Raw genomic sequence first — 15873 nt, 5'->3', positions numbered from 1 at the left:
GGGCGCTGTTCCGCACTTTTCCTAATTTATCGGCAGCTGGTTGGAAAGCCCCATGCGAACGCCCAATAGGCAGCCTCAGCGCCCCACAGCACGGTGGGACGCATCGGCGATTGGCCGGTTCGCCAGGGGCCATCCAGCATCCCGGGTTCGGTTTAAGCCATGGGCCGTTTCGCCAAGCATCCTGTGTAAGTGCGAAAAGGTATTGGAATTACGAATGAGTCGTATTGACGTGCTACATCGCCAATCCACATTTCACGGCATTTTGTTTTGTTTCCCTTCGAAAAAGACTGGGTATTTTATTCCTGGCCGATCAGAAGCCCGTAGAACTCAATTCCTCGTAGCCAAGAAGCGCCTTTTTAATCGCGCTTGTACGGAGCACTCTATCCGGTGACTGTCACCGTTGATTGGCAGACGCCATGAAAAAATTCCACCCGTTTGTACATGTATGTATGTAAGGCAATGGTCATGGAAATATGCTACGCATAGGGTAATGTATCACGACTCGTTTCACGAATTTTTCAAAGGCCAATTGCCCGCTCTCTGAGAAGTGACGGACCCATTCGAAAGACACACCCACTGTGCAGCGTTCTGATATACCGTGTAAGATAATAATGGCTCAGATAATCTGACTGTTGGCCGGGAACGACCTGCGTTTTCAGTTGCATTGGCATGCAGAAATGCATTGTTGCATTTTGGCAAAACCCCCAGTTCTGGCCCGTTCCCATTGGCTGAGCCGTCCAAAATACCTTGGGGGATGGGGAAGGCTTGCAGGGTTATCCGCTTTCAGTCTGACGACGCGGTGGGCTCATGAGAGAAAAATAGAAACCACTCTCCATACCAAGCAGAAGGTTAATTAGTACCTTTGTCAAACTCGTGGGATCGCTGGCTCCCAAGATGGCACGCATGAAATATCTCGAATTGCTAGGGTTTCACCAACCACAACTGAGGAAATCGGCGAAGCGAGCAGACAAGGTACTTGGGCGAATAATAGAGCGCCCCGCGGCTTAGAGCGTTTACCTCTTCTGCTTTTGCCCGCAACTGCTCCTCAGCTCGAAGGCCGGTGGACGCAGACGCGCGCAGCGAGACCGCCGATTGGCCGCGGTGAGAAAACTCTCGTGCTTCGATACCGGCCCATCCATACATACACTCATTCCGCATAATAGTTTACATACGGAGTACGGAGTACACAAACATAGTTCCATCCTTTCCCGATACGCCCCCATGTGGAGTTGGCCCAGTGGGCATTCTCAGGCCGGCGGGATGGGCATCTCTCACCTCTTCACAAGCAGGAATCACCACCATAATAATCACAGCCAGGCCAGGCAGACTGTCGTTTCTTTTTTTGTTCTTCCCGTAAAGAGTAGAGAGTCTGGGTCAAGCAAAAAAAAAGGAAAATATGCCGCTACGGACATATACATAGGAGCGGACTTTAAGGTCAATCCTGAACCATTGCATTTTTTTTTTTTTTTTTTTCCCGTTGAACTCTCACGCTCTCTCACTGTGTCATTCTCTGCCTTGTCTCGATCCCACGCTCTCTTTTTTTTTTTTTTTTTAAAAAAAGAGATCTGACCGTTCGTCTCTGCTATCTCTATCACTACTATCTCTTTTCTCTCTTCTCTTTTCAATTCTCCTATTATTTTAAGCTGCATCCCGTTCGTTATTTTAAAGTCCATCGAGGGGCATTTCTCTGTCATTCAATCCGCACGACAATACATTCCTCTCTCCCTCTTCGCCTTTTTTTGCCCGACTGCAGCCCGCAGGACTAACTCACAATCCCTGCTCCTACTTTTTCCTATTCCTGTTCAATTCCTGTCCCATCCCTTCACGCCCCCGGTTCTCTCACCCTTCGAGCCCGTCTTCGCGGTCTTGAACCGCCGTGGATCCAAATTGATCTTCCCTAGCTCCGCCCACACCCCGGCTGGGCCAAAGGATACTACCGGGGCATTTTCCTTTTGGCTTGTGAGGTCGAACGTGTTGCCCTTGTTCCTGGTTGCCCCGAATCTGGTAAACCCGCTATCCATGATCCCGGCTCTCTGCTTGGGGACACGATCCAGGGCTCCTGCTTCCTTTATCCTGGACTTATTCTCGCGTGGTCGAATGCGGAGGAAACCGCAGCGCCCCTCACAGATTCCAGTTCCCCTGCACCAGTTATTAGGATCGTGCTACCATGTCGTTCCTAAACGTCGACACCGCATATGGTTCCCCCCGGCCCAACACCGCCTCGTCGCAGATTCTCCTTTCCTCCTCGCTCTATAATGACCAGGTCTGTCGACAACTCCCTCCTATGTCATCATCCTCCACCTTGCCAGACACTTCTGCAGGTATCCGACTACGCTCCAGGGCTCATAGCCCAAAGCGGCTTTCCGTCTTCAAAAACCGCTCTCGCAGCAATACCACCAATTCAACCTCCTCCTCATACCAGTCTCCTGCTTCATCAATGACTTCAATTGATGCCTCATCGCGAAGATCTTCTCAAGACGGACGCACCCTCTCCTCTTTCTTTTTACCTGGCGAGAAAGAAGGCCTCGCGAGGTCATTGATTTCGCGTGGTAGCCGTATCTTGAAGCGTCAAGGAAGCAAAACTAGCCTTTTGGCTCAACAGACAATTGAACCGGAGGAAGACATGGTCAGGATCAGAGGCCGAGAGAGAAGCAAAGACAGACTTGCGAGAGAAAGGGAAAGGCTGGATGGATTGGGTCTCTTCTATCGGAGTCACCGGACCCGACACAGCGACATGCGTATGTGAAATCTTCCATCTTCCTTTTCCAAGATTTGTGGCCTCTCCGCTAACCTGGCCTGCTTTCGGCAGATGAATTCCTGAAAAGAAATATCTCTGAACCATTTGACTTCCAACACGTCACGCATACCCACCAGAGCCAGCTGCCTCCCATCGAGTATACCCATCCACATGATCTGGCTACCGAGTTCTCCATTATTAGGGCTTCCCAGCGGCCAAAAACAGAGCTCAAAGGGATCAGAGCGGAAAGCCTCTTCTATCGAAACCTTTCTTCAGAAGACCTGTCAACATCCAACCTTTCCACATTGGCCCCTGACTCGCAATCTTTATATACTCGAAGCCCTCCTCATTCACCAGTTCGATCAGAGACGCCAAGGTCACCGAACAGTCTGAGCAACAAGCGAGCTTCTCGCTCCGTTGAAAATTTCTCCCGTCCAGTTTCACGAGTGAACAAACCAACCCCGGCACCTTGCATCATTCCGCCACCTCGTCACTCGTCGAAAACTGCATGCTCCCACCGGGCCGATCCAACTTCGCAGACTATCGATGCATTGTTAGGGCACGATTCTCCGCCCCCAGTCGCCGAACAACCATCGCAAGATTACTGGACGTCAACGGAAACACAGGGCTCTTACCATGACGCAATGGAGCATTTCCCCGACGACGTCGTCCACGCATTCACCACGGACGATTACTCCCCAAAGATGCTCAGAGCATCGCCGGTCGACCATGTGTCCGGGCTTGCAAACATCCCGGAAGAAAACGAGCCGTCTTGGCGCAACAGCCACGCGGGTGCTCAGATGGTGGGTCATGTCACCGGACTCGCTGCTGCTCCCGAGCACTTCGGCGAGCATCTCCATGCGCCCTTCATCGACCGGTCGCCCGGCCCAGAAGACGTGCACTCGCCGATACTTGGACTGTTGGAGGATGCATGTGAAGAACCGTCCGTCACTGACGACAAAGCATGCATCCCGCATCCCTCCGTGAAGGTGCATCACCCCTTGGAAGACTCTTGGGAGGACGACATTGACTACTGCTATGAGCATGCAGCCGAGTCCAATTCGAACTTTGACTGGCAGCGAGTGTCTCTCGAAGAAGTACGTGAGAATCTGGCTGCGGCGTCTCTTAGAGACAATTCTGTGGCAGCTCGTAACCAGGAAAGCCCGCAGAAGCCCAACTTCATCCCGAGACTCGAGCCATCAAAAGACTCCAAATCCGCCCCAACCACGCCAGAGCCACAGGCCGCGTTTTCTTTCCCACGACCTGGCAGTGTCAGCCCAGCTGGGTCGGCTCACTCTTATGACTATTTCACCAGCCCTGGGAAAAAAATAGGCAAATACAGGCCTGAACTTTTTCAAGTCGTAGGACAGCCTCTCGAGGGTCGGTTGTCGCCGCTGCCAATTTACGGTGGAGTGATGCCCGATATCCAAGAGAGCGACGAGGAAGTCATTTACGCTCAGCCAGACGATCAAGCGACATCCGTTCGCAGCAGTTGCTCACCTCTTAGCAAGTGCAACTCTCAGGAGAGCATGATTTTATCCCGTGCTGCATCAATTGCTAGAAAGCACCGCTCATCTACATCGACTAATAGTGTGCCGGATTTGGTTCATAGTCCAGGTGGCAGTCGTGATGCTGCTAGTCGCGAGAGCACAAGCCCCTTGGTTGAACAAGCTAAATCCTTTGTATCGCGCTCGCCCGCATTGACTCTCCACGCTCGACCTAATAATACCCTGTCTCTGGAGGCCAATACCGCGACGTCGCCTTCAGAAAGCACGCCAGTTGCCGAGAAACCTTCCGTCCCTGCAGCTCCTTTCCATGACCGAGCCAAGTCTGAATCGATTCTGGATACCTTTGACATGGGAGCATCTATCAAAAATGCAGGTGCTGCTGCGAGAAAGCGCTCGTCCACTTTTACTCGTGGGATCAATCATCGCAAGACACGGACTTCGTACTCTTTGTTCCCTTCGGCAGCACCGCCAACTCCCAAACAGAACTCTTTCCCGATGCATTTCGAAGCGCACTAAGTGGATCCAGAACCAACGGAGGAGCTATCCAAGTATCAAAGACTGGATCACATTTGCTTGTTTTTGCGTGTTTGGCTGTTTCTGTTTTCCATCCATTCACGTTTCTCTTTTTCCTTCTTTTCATTTCATTTGACATGACCCAATTTTTCGATAGACATGCCCATGGAGGCATTTCCCTACCCCCTCACCCCCCAAGTTTTGCATGCTGTACGACTTGATGATCCACATAGTTTGAAACATCTTCGCCTGACCTTCTGGTAATGTCTTTGCTTATTGTTTATTTCTATTTTCTCTGGCTATCCTTCCGATCTCCGGAAAGAGAAAAGGCTCAATCACCTGTACTTCACGGCTGCGCTTCGAAAGAGTAGCCCCTGATATTCTGCATCCACACAATTTTACTTTGTACCAAAACCATCTAGACGGTGCTTTCTGCCCTCCTGCGAGGTGCACCAAACATTCACACGATTTTCCTTTCGTTTCTGTTTCATTTTTTTTTCTTTCTCTCTTTTTATTTGATTTTTCCAATGTGGATCTTGTCGAGGCATTTTCCCATTTTACTCTCGTTTACATCTTTTCCCGCTTGCATTGTTGGGCTCTTGAAAATATATATAGACACTGGCTGGTTTTGGAAGCGCTTTTGTTTGGACTTTTGGTGTCTATATTTTGCATTTGTTTCTTGTCTATCGCTTGCATATGTCCTTGCCCTTTTTTTTTACCCCTTCTCACTGCATTAATTGGTCACACTCGTTTTAGGAGGACAGGTGTCAGGGTCTTTAGCTGCGGAGGGAGGTGTGTGGTGGTCATAAAAATTGGAAGGGAGAGGTACTTTGTGGAGACTTTTTCGTGCATTCGGGTGAGGTGGGCTGGAGGATGGAGCTGGGGTGATAAATAGCCAATTTGAATTAATCAGTTTGGCTTCGCAGTCTTCGTCTCTTCAATCTTCATGGAACATCCATCAGCACCGTTATTTCATAACGAGGTGTTGACTGTCGCCCGTAACTAGTTAACGTAATCCACAACCGAGCGGGACAACCAAGCGAGCGGGACACCAAAATACACATACAAATGTCAACTTTTTGCTTTCTTATATCTTAACAAGTTTATGTCTGATCATTATAAAAATGAAGAAGATACTACAGAGTATACAGATATAATAAACTTCGTATCTTTTGTGCCGGTTAGCGGGGCGCCCAGCCCGCTGAGCGCTGTTGTCGTTGGTCTGCATCGTGCGCTAGGCCCGTTGCGGCATCACCGTTGCTGCTTCGGGGATGGCGTCCCCTCTCGCCGCTTTTGTGCCTTCTCACGCCGCTTCAACAGACGCCGCTCAATCTATAAAGACCCATCTCGTGCCCTCGCAACAACCATACACTCTCTCCTCTTTCTTTTCTCTTTCTCTCTCCCTCGCCCTGCCTCTCGCGCTCGCGTGCACTGCCCCCCTCTCTCCTTTCCCCCCTTGCAGGGATGGTGCCGTTTTATCCGGCCCTCACCTGTCTTGATCCTGCGCCCGCGGAGTCGTCGAACTGCTGTCTGATACCACCCCACTGGCCTCTGAGCCCTCCACATCACCCCCTTGCGATGCTGCTTCACTTGACTCTGGGATCGAGGCTGTTGGGGCGTCTGCACCCGTGTTTTTCTGTACATGTGCCTTTCGCTGCGCCGCATGATCGGTGATTCCAAACAGCGGAGATCTTCACTTACTGATTGATCTATTCTTCTATTTCTGTTTTCATTTTCAATTTTTTTTTTTTTATAAACTCTTTGGAAGGTCTGCTTTTCAAAAGACTCTGCCTGTCTTGAAGCCCCTTTCATCAGTGGGATTGCGTGTGGAGACGGAGTAGGCGGCGGCTGATTGAGTGTATTGGGATGGCTGGTGGGCTAGTGTCCAGGGATCAGAGTGCTTGCTGGGCCTGAGTGATGTGGGTTGTATCACTCTTTGAGTCACCAAGACTGACTGTCATTGTCACATTTCTTTCTGAGGACCAATAGGAAAAATGCTGCATTTCATTTGTGCTGGTGTGTGCCTGCAGGTCAGACCAGGGTGGGCAGTGTCAGGATTGTATGCTTCAACATGTGAAGGCTGCAAGTGGTGAATGGCCATATGTGATTGGAGCAGGCCACATGTTATTGGGCTTCAGGTGGCTTTTTGGCCAGCATGGGACATGTCAGCAGCCTCAGGGGGGATCCAGGGATCAGAGGGAATTCGCCTCTTCGCTCCCTCTGCTCCCTTTCTGATGGAAGATGGGAGACTATGAAGCAGTGGAGCCTCTGTGCTGAGAGGAGCTATAAGGGGTGGCTGAGCCCCCTACAAAATCACTGGCACTTTGCAATCTGTTTTCTCACTTGTGCATGTTCTTTCCTCAGGCTCAATTCCCACTTTCCTTCCTGCTTCCCTGATTGCCTCTGACTGAAAATCTCCACCCCTCAAATCCCCAATCCTCTATCCAGATGGCCCTCGCGTTTCATGTGAACAACTTCAAGCCATTCTCACTGCACAAATGCCCTAATTCTCACACTCTAGAAGCCAGAAACCCCCCTCCCCCAGCCCCATGTTGTGATACCTCTGCCAACACTCTGCTACCCTGCAAGCATGGCCTTCCTTTGAAGCCGCCGGCTGAAGTCTGTGTGCCTATCAGCAGCAATGCTCAGCTGTGTTCACCATTGATCTCTGCTGGCGCCCCCCCAATCAAGAGAGATGTCTATACCATCACCTAGTTTGAAGAATCCTCAGCATGGTGTATCACCTCTCCATGAATCTGCACATCATACCTTGAATTCACATCCCACTTCAGCCCATGATGTCCAAGATAATATCTCTGATATGCTGACCAAGCTGCCTCCCCTTAGGAGAGGTGCCACAGGGGCTGATTTGTTGTTGCCCAGTATAACCAGCTCAGATAGTAGCTTAGAAAATTTCTTCAGGCTCCTGAATCTCCAGAACAGCATTCCCATTGATCCAGTGATTCTTGCCAACAATGTGCCTTAGAATACTAGTGATCTTCACCAGCCTGTCCAGCAAGGTGATAATCTTGCAAACTCAAAGGCCATCTATTCATATTCTGAACCTCTTCTGTCGATATCCTGTGACACCCCCAACCATCACCAGGGATCCACAGAGAGGCCTGACAGCTGGAATAGAAATTCTCAAACAGATGATGACACTCACATTCTGGATCATCAGCAGATTCACCCTGCCCATTGCAGCACTGATGTTGATGTGCCTTGCTCCTACAGCATGAGCAACAACTTCCCCAGTGACAAACAGTCCAGGAGACACAAGCAAGGGCCACAGCAACCAGAAGAACTGGCCACAAAGCAGCTTCACATTGCCTCTGTATCATCTGTGGAAGGTTCCTCTACAGCTCAATAAGCACCTGCAGTTCATCTCTTGGCCATTTGAAGGTGCTTTAGCGAGTTGTGTGCCCAACTCAGCACTGGCAATATAGGGAGATGAGAGTATGCAGTCATCCAGTCACTCAGCTTCTCACAAGATCAGAAAAACTCATTGTGAGCACAGTGAGGAGAAAAAGAGCTACAGAGACAAGCTGTGGCAATGACTCCCTGAGAATGACACACAGCTCCTGAGCATGATAGAGGAGCACCAATCCTGGCCAGAGATAGAGAGATGTTTTCCAGAAAGAACAGAATCAGTACTGCACCAGCAGATGTCTATACTTCAGAAACAAGAGAGAGAAATGTGTACAGCCAAATCTGCTGGTGTCACAGCAGCATCTGCGGCCCCAGAGGATGAGACGTAATGCTAATCCATGTACATGAAAGTGATATCATGATTGACCATAAGATGGCCTCTCCTAGCTGTTCATTAACAGCAGGTGAGGGTAGCCTTGCTTGACAGTGTTCTTGTACCCTTTTATTTCAGTGCCATGGACTTTGCAAGATCTTGGCCTGGCAGCAGTGGGTGCTTATATAGTGATTGCCTAAAGTGGTTAGAGCTTAAGCTCTCCCCAAGTGGTTATTGCAATTAATCATCCCCCAGCCATCTCTCTGCCATCTCCATTGCCATCACATCTCCATCTTCTCATCAGTGACAGCTAATGAGAATAGATTATGCATTTTTCTCTGTAATTCATTTCAGCCCCCTATTCCCATATTGCTACAGTACTACAAGATATTTACTGCCACTTGATGTTTATTTGTTAGATCTCTCTAACATTAAGTTAAGTTAGTGTAGGGGCTAGCCCTTCATCTCCCCATCATCTCCCTTCATCTATTATCTTCTAGATACATTGGCCCATCTCCTCACCCTTGATGCCTGGATGGGTGACTGGATTAACAATGGATTATCACCTGCATGTCATGGCATTATGTAACATACAAGATATATATGTATCACAAATATATATCTGTAATTCTCCTATTTTCTTTCCTTCTCTCTTTCTTTGCACTGTGACTTGTTACTAGAACCAACATTTTACTTAATATCAATCATTATTCCTTACCTGAATGAGATCTTAGTACAATTCTGTATGTACAATTCCTTACACACCATCCAATTTCACCCGCAATCCATTTCACTCACAATCCGTGGCATGTATTAAATAGTTACCAGTGGACTAGTCTATCTGATCATTTAGCCATGGATCCTCAAGCAGTTCCTTTGCTGTCTTTCTATCTTCTGGTCGCCATTGAAGCATCCCTCTCATAAAAACTAAAAATATTTCTTTATTTCTTCCCCTAAGAAACTCTTCCGACGCTTCCAAACTTGCTTGGGGTATCTCTATGTCAGGCTTCCACCGTCCTGTAAAAGTTTTATATAAGCCTCTCACATCTGCTACGTACTTTCAGGGAAAGGGAGATAATACATACCATCTTCAGTAAAAAATTCAAGACTCCGTTTTCCACGCTTGAGCATATCTAAGGGAGGCGGCCCCAGAATGCCAATCACCTCAGCAAGATGCGCACGGGTGGAATACCCTTTCCCATCGGGATCATTGCCATGGAACATGTGCTTGCCCTCAAACAAGTCCCAGACCTGATTTTCCCCACTCATTAGTAACCTCAAAGGAGCATGATGAAGTGGGAGAATATAGAGTAAAAATATACCATGACGCCAACATTCCATATATCAATTGGGTAGCTCCATTCAGCTTTCAGCATCACCTCTGGAGATCTGTAAACATTGGGCTGTGCATCATGATTTCTCCTCTCATCTCCTCGTACAGCTGAACCAAAATCACTCAGGACTACCTGGCCAAATGTCTTTGGCAATTCAAACCATTGGGAAGCATACACTGGTATCCCGTTGATAAACTTTCGCGGTGAAGGGTTCTCCATTTCAGCTTTTGTAAAGCTTTCAAGGATCGCTCTGTCTTCTGTTTCTTGAAGAATGTTATCGCCCTTGATGTCTAATCAGGCTGCGGGTTAGCGGTCGTACTTTTGAGAAAATGAAGTACTTCTTACCTGTATGGACAAGCTTGCATTCGGTATGCAGGTAGTCAAGCGCAAGCAAAACTTGTATAAGACCAACCCTGAGTAGGTCCTCAGTAAATCGATGATTGGGATTGCGATAGAGTAGATCCTTGAAACTCTCCCACATGGGTTCATGATGGCCACCTCCGGGACGAGGAATGGTGAACACATCTAGGGCCTTTCTCACATGGGCATAACCAGGATGTGATGGATTTCCTTGATTTAGATACTTATAAATCTGAAACTCTTCCTGATTAGCTTTATCACGCGTATATACCTTCACTGCATAGAGGGAACTGACTTACTCAAGGTCACGAGCGAGCCATACGGTGGAGGTAACCCCAAATCCCAGTTTACCGATGATCTCGTATCTGGAACTCAAGACGTCCCCAATGTTGATAGGATAATATTGTCCTTTCTTGAACTCTTCAAATCGTTCCTCATCAAGTTCAGACCCACTGACTGTTTCGAAGCCACTGGTCGGGAAACACAGGGGAAGGGAGGGAACTCTTCGAAAGGTGGCTTTGGCCCATCTCAGGAGGGAAGTCATGATGACGGCACAGAGGAGCAAAGTGGGATGGATGTGTTTGATCAAAGCTGGGGAAGAAATAGAGGGTGAGTCTGAAAATGATGTTCACAAAAGCTGTTATACTTCAGTATTTTGATATAAAATGAAAGACCAGATTGGAAACAGATGCATCTGGCTTTATAATATGTGATATTCCATGATATGGACTGAAGAGACTGAGATCTCAGAATGACTACACCACTACAGGAAAAGTAGTTGACCACTCATATGACACTGTGTTTCCATATGGTAGGAGCTCGCAGACAGGCCAGCCAAAGAAGCCACAGGTTAGAGACAAATCTACATTACAAAGTGGAGTTCTGAGCCTTTCTTGCTGCCAACTATTCTTTTTCACATTGATGCTGCTCAGTCATTTGAGGCCTCTTCTAGGAAGGTGGAAAGATGAGAAGAGCAAATGATAAGAAAGAAAGAATGATACAAGCTCTATAAAGCATTCACTGTTTCTCCTCCAACATTGTATTACATCACCTATCAATCGAGACGGAAAACATTCAACGAGCAAACCAAGCAGGCGACTAGCGACCTGAGCCAAAAATGAAATACAAGTGCGCCGCAACTCTATGCTCAACTCAAACGATAAAGCATCAGTGGACATCAACGGCGCCGTCTAGCCAACCACCCAATCTCAGGTTCACTAAACGGCCCAGGTCGGTTGACCCGTCCTCTCGGGTACCAATCTCCTCCAGATCCTGGAGAATCTTGTCAATGTATTGCCCAGCACCAGAGAGCTGGAGAATATGACAAATGGCACTGTGTATCGCAAGGAGCCGGGGCAACGGGGGTTCGATTGAGCGGTCAGGTGTGAGATAGAGGGTCCGAGTGACGGGGACAGCTCGTACGGCACCCGGGGGGAGGCAGGAATCAATTCGATAGGTATGTTCCTGGCCAGGAACCGGTTCAAAGAAGATTTTGAACTTGCCAAATAGGCCATGGAGATTCTGGGTAAGACTGATAGCATTGAATGGCCGATCGATATCAACACCATTAATCAGGTGTGAAACATTGAAATCGAACATGTTGAGAATCATTAGGGCAGCTTTTTTGGAATCGTCCTACCCATGGAAATATTATAGTTATTCTTCTTCTTTTGGTCCTCGTGGCAAGGCGGCTTACCAACTGAGAATCTGCCTTTGCCTGAGTCAGGGCATGTGGAAGTATGTGTGCCACCTCTAGAGTCAGAAACTCCTCTCCAAGGAGTAGCTGCCCATTGTCGTCCCGAGCATTATTCCCATGTCGCTCCAGACGACTTATTGCTTCGTCCTGATCGAATATGCGCGAAATCACGCAACGATTCCGGTCACGGATAAGGCAAATACCTCGAAGGACTGAGAGTCGATCAGGGGTGGCAGTAAATTCATGTATTCCTCCTTGCGCTCGCTGAATAACTGACAGATGAGCGGGTGAGGGCTGGGCGGTGTGGTGACCAGAAGCCTTAACTAATGCACGGAGTTAGCAGACATCAAAGAATCAAGACAGTGGAAGATAGGGGACCCAACGGGGTAGAAAAAAGTTATCCAGTAGAAAGTCTGCAAAAGTGGTCAAACCGTTGTCCAGCTGATCGTCATCAAAATCAATATCATCATCACTGGTAAGACCCAGGTTCATAAATTCAAAGAAGGCACGCAGAAAGATATCCTGCGACAGCTCAGAGCGTGCATACTCAAACGTATACCGGACAAGTAGCGGGCGGCTGTATCCATCCCTTCTATCAGTGGCACTGAAATGATTGATGACAGCATAGAACCTGTCACGGGTCTCGGAGCGCTGGTCTGCTGTCAAGGGTTCGGGGGCGGAAAAGTTGATGATTTTCTCCAGAGATGCCTGGTTGCGATGATGGCCGCGGGCGGGGACCATCTATGCCAGCCGCGCAACTGCCTGTGTTTCTACGGATGAAGCTGAAGATGGGGAAAGAGAGGGCTGCAGGGGATCGGAGTCACATGACCATCGCCTGCCGCAGCGCACAGGAGGTCCGGTTTTCTGTGGTTGCAGATCACCCGAACCCCTTATGCAAGCCAAGGTGGACCTTGTAAATGTCACGTGAGGCTTCTTAAGCACCATACCGGAAAAATGAGCTTTCTGGGCAACTGTTGGAAAATACAGATTGCAAGCTTGAAACTGTAGATCAACCATATATTTACAATGCATGTACTCCGTATAAAGGGTCCAAAATGTATAGAATTTGAAATATATATGAACTCAATCTAGAAGCTTTTTAATTACTAAGAACTAACTAAGTGTTTACACAACATCTGCACAATCTGAATTATAATAAACTTTTTTTGTCAGGGGCCGAGCTGAAGCTACTAGCTAGGCTCTATATACATGAATGTATTGCTTGGGGGAAGGAAGAAAAGGAGGATAGGCAAGCATGTGTATGATATCCACAACATTTGTGCGTGGTACTAGGTCAAAAAGTGTAAGGATTCGCCCGCGAACCCCTTACACAGATGAACAACACCTGTGAGGGCCAAGGGCCTTGGCTTGCAAGCTATTGGAAGTTGCATGTGTTCTTATGAGACACTAAGTCATATGCTCACAAGCACACATAAAAGATCACTACTGCATGAATCTCTTGCTAGGAGCTAGTGGCAATCTTGTCTACAAGTTGTATATAGTTGCCAGCATACCAGACCTTTTACCTCACATACTTTTTCCATGTATATTCCTCTTAGTGATTCATTGTCACGCTGATCCACACATACAATCCTCACACACTGATATCTTGAATATCTTGTTAAATAAAGAGAATATGTGCACCCAATATGAAATGATGCCACACTCATGAAGAAGATAGTAGCTCTTGATAAATGGAAGCACTGTAAGCATCAAGATGAGGCCCCCAGCATTTATAAATACTGGTGATAGTGCAATGCCTGAGAAACAGAATGAGGGCCAAGCTCCCTGATGACTGACACAAATGTTGTGAATATATCATGCACACACTCGCCTACCCTCCTTCTTCTTCCTTCCCCAAGCGATACGTTCGTGTATATGGAGCCTAGCTAGTAGCTTCAGCTCGGCCCCTGATAGTAGGATCTTGTATAGCAAGAAGATGATTAGCCATATTCTCAACAAATGCCGGTCTGGGGGAGATTCTTTGTTTAGCTAGTCTAGGATCCATTGAACTAGCTGATCTTCTTCAGGCTCAGTCAATTTGGTTGAATTTGCGCGTAGACTGGTTCTTGCATATCTTTCTTTTACTTGATGATATAAGGTAGTATAAGGCACATTAAATAGCTGTATAGCTTCAGCAATTGAGCTAATTTTCTTGCTTTTTAAGTGTAGAAATAGCAAGTTCAATCCTGCCCTCTATTTCTATAGAGGATCTTGCATTTTTATTGCGAATTGGTGGCATTCTGACGCGTTGAAGTGGATGGTTGAGGAAGTTGAAAAAAATCTTTCGCTCGCTTGCGGATTTCGCTCGCTTGCGGATTACGTTAATATGATCGGCTTATCTCATCTGATGCTCAGCCGCCGCCTTTCGCTCTCGAGAGGTTCACGTCCAGAAGCCATACCTACATCAAACTTCCTTTAGGAATAACCTACTGGTTGCTAAAAAGAGAAGACCATGGCTTCTTCATCACCATCCAGTGCTCTGGTCAAACGGAGCCTAGATACTGATCTGATGCCACCTCCGCCACCGCCAAAACGGATCAAACGACCACTCGAAGTCCTCGATGAAGACGACTATACCGATGCATTATCCCACATAATCGCAAGGGACTTCTTCCCTGGACTTCTCGAAACCCAGACCCAACAAGACTATCTTGATGCCCTCGAGTCGAAGGATAAAGAATTAATTGCAGCAGCAGGACGCAGATTGACAGAGGTCATGACACCTGGTCGACAAGGGCGGCAAGGCGTGAGCCTGTCCACTCACAGACGTTCAGCACGCCCCGGAGACACACCCAAGCAATGGGGTGGTGATACTCCAATGTCTGTGGCTTCTTCGATGAGCACTCCTTCGTCAAAGATGCCTATTTCAGGAAGTACGATGAAGGCCGATGCGGCGAAAATGGGCTTAGGCGCTTTTCAGTCTAAATATACGAGCGAGGATAATGAGTCGTTTAATAAGCTGCTGGATCGACAGAATGTTAAGCGGAGAGATAAATATGCATGGATGTGGGGTGGAAATAAGATTGCTACCGCAAGACAGATCGCGCATCGACAACGCGAGGCGAAAAGACTGGAAGACCAGAAGAGTTTGGAGGCGAGTAAGGAGCTTATCAAGACAGATCTTGATGCTCGCCCCGCGAGGCCGGATGCTTGGAAGCCGAAAGCGGAGAATTCATTGATGTTTATACCTTCATCGATCGAAGATACACATGAGACTGTACAGCAAAAAGCTGAAACCACGTCGCGCGCTGGTCCGAAGCGGGTCTTATACCACAACACTAGAATTCAACCCGAATCACTCAGTGACGGTTCACAAAATGCTCCACCCCCATCGCCTTCGATCTCAGCCATCCGCGATGCCATTTCTGGCCGTCCACGAGTCACAGATTCTGAATCTGGCTTCACAGGCGGCGAGACTCCTCGCGTGAATGGATACGCCTTTGTCGATGAGGACGAACCTGATCCCCAGCCTATCACTGCCAAGCAAACCGCAGACGAAGAAGATTCTCACTTAAAACTCCTAACCATCAGCGCATCATCCACTCCAAATCCCTTCAAACTCCAAGAAACCCGTCGTCGCGAAGCGTTACACCATCGCATGGTTGAACGTGTTGCCAAAACTAAACGTGTTGAAAAGTTTGTCAGTACTACGAAGACGCCGGTGCCGAGATTTCCTAGTAGTCCCATGGTTGGAGCTGGTGGGAGAACCCCTGGCGGAAGTGGGATGAGTAAAGCAGCCTTAACGCCTGCAGGACAAAGATTGTGGGCAAGTGTGGGAAACAGTACCCCCCGCCGGCCGGAACTGGGGAATGGAGCATCTGGGTTGAAGAATATGTGGACGCCAACGCCTAGGAGAGGGAAATAGAATCGTTTAAAAGACTTTATTTTTGGAGAATGGATGTTCTTTAGGATTACATAGAGATACCCTGTATGATATAATATTGTGATTTTACACTCATGATTCTTAAGCCTGAGAGAGA

The 15873-nt window shown here is 48.0% G+C and overlaps 4 protein-coding genes across 4 annotated transcripts; 2 read left to right on the top strand and 2 right to left on the bottom strand.

Annotated features, from left to right (window-relative positions):
- The first annotated feature begins 1380 nt into the window (after positions 1-1380).
- D8B26_006503 (uncharacterized protein) lies at positions 1381-5822 on the top strand. The gene is made up of 2 exons (XM_066125200.1): positions 1381-2738; positions 2810-5822. Exons 1-2 carry the CDS (start codon positions 2168-2170, stop codon positions 4759-4761), a joined length of 2523 nt encoding a protein of 840 aa, XP_065981281.1. The 5' UTR covers positions 1381-2167; the 3' UTR covers positions 4762-5822.
- Positions 5823-9228: 3406 nt separating this feature from the next.
- Positions 9229-10738, bottom strand: D8B26_006502 (uncharacterized protein; the record flags this gene model as incomplete). Its single annotated transcript, XM_066125199.1, has 5 exons — positions 9229-9517; positions 9586-9751; positions 9823-10124; positions 10180-10426; positions 10517-10738. 5 exons carry the CDS (start codon positions 10736-10738, stop codon positions 9333-9335), a joined length of 1122 nt encoding a protein of 373 aa, XP_065981280.1. The 3' UTR covers positions 9229-9332.
- A 424-nt stretch (positions 10739-11162) lies between these two features.
- On the bottom strand, positions 11163-12655 carry D8B26_006501 (uncharacterized protein). Its single transcript, XM_066125198.1, has 3 exons — positions 12322-12655; positions 11891-12208; positions 11163-11829 (listed from the first exon to the last, which is right to left on the bottom strand). Exons 1-3 carry the CDS (start codon positions 12358-12360, stop codon positions 11362-11364), a joined length of 825 nt encoding a protein of 274 aa, XP_065981279.1. The 5' UTR covers positions 12361-12655; the 3' UTR covers positions 11163-11361.
- Positions 12656-14402: 1747 nt separating this feature from the next.
- On the top strand, positions 14403-15795 carry D8B26_006500 (uncharacterized protein; the record flags this gene model as incomplete). Its single annotated transcript, XM_003069534.2, has 1 exon — positions 14403-15795. The coding sequence occupies one exon, from the start codon at positions 14403-14405 to the stop codon at positions 15756-15758; it is 1356 nt and encodes a 451-aa protein (XP_003069580.2). The 3' UTR covers positions 15759-15795.
- Between the last annotated feature and the right edge of the window lie 78 nt (positions 15796-15873).

Source organism: Coccidioides posadasii, chromosome 3 (assembly GCF_018416015.2).
Source record: "Coccidioides posadasii str. Silveira chromosome 3, complete sequence".
Lineage (NCBI taxonomy): Eukaryota > Fungi > Ascomycota > Eurotiomycetes > Onygenales > Onygenaceae > Coccidioides > Coccidioides posadasii.
The sequence above is the reverse complement of the archived record's forward strand: the minus strand, read 5'-3'. Positions and strand labels throughout refer to the sequence as shown.

Excerpts from the sequence above, each read along its gene's own strand:
- D8B26_006501 (XM_066125198.1), bottom strand. The coding sequence starts at position 12,360 with ATGATGATATTGATTTTGATGACGATCAGCTGGACAACG. Across the intron at positions 12,209-12,321 it reads TGACGATCAGCTGGACAACG|GCTTCTGGTCACCACACCGC; the intron begins GTTTGACCACTT and ends GCATTAGTTAAG. Across the intron at positions 11,830-11,890 it reads CAAAGGCAGATTCTCAGTTG|GACGATTCCAAAAAAGCTGC; the intron begins GTAAGCCGCCTT and ends TTCCATGGGTAG.
- D8B26_006503 (XM_066125200.1), top strand. The coding sequence starts at position 2,168 with ATGTCGTTCCTAAACGTCGACACCGCATATGGTTCCCCCCGGCCCAAC. Across the intron at positions 2,739-2,809 it reads GACCCGACACAGCGACATGC|ATGAATTCCTGAAAAGAAAT; the intron begins GTATGTGAAATC and ends TGCTTTCGGCAG.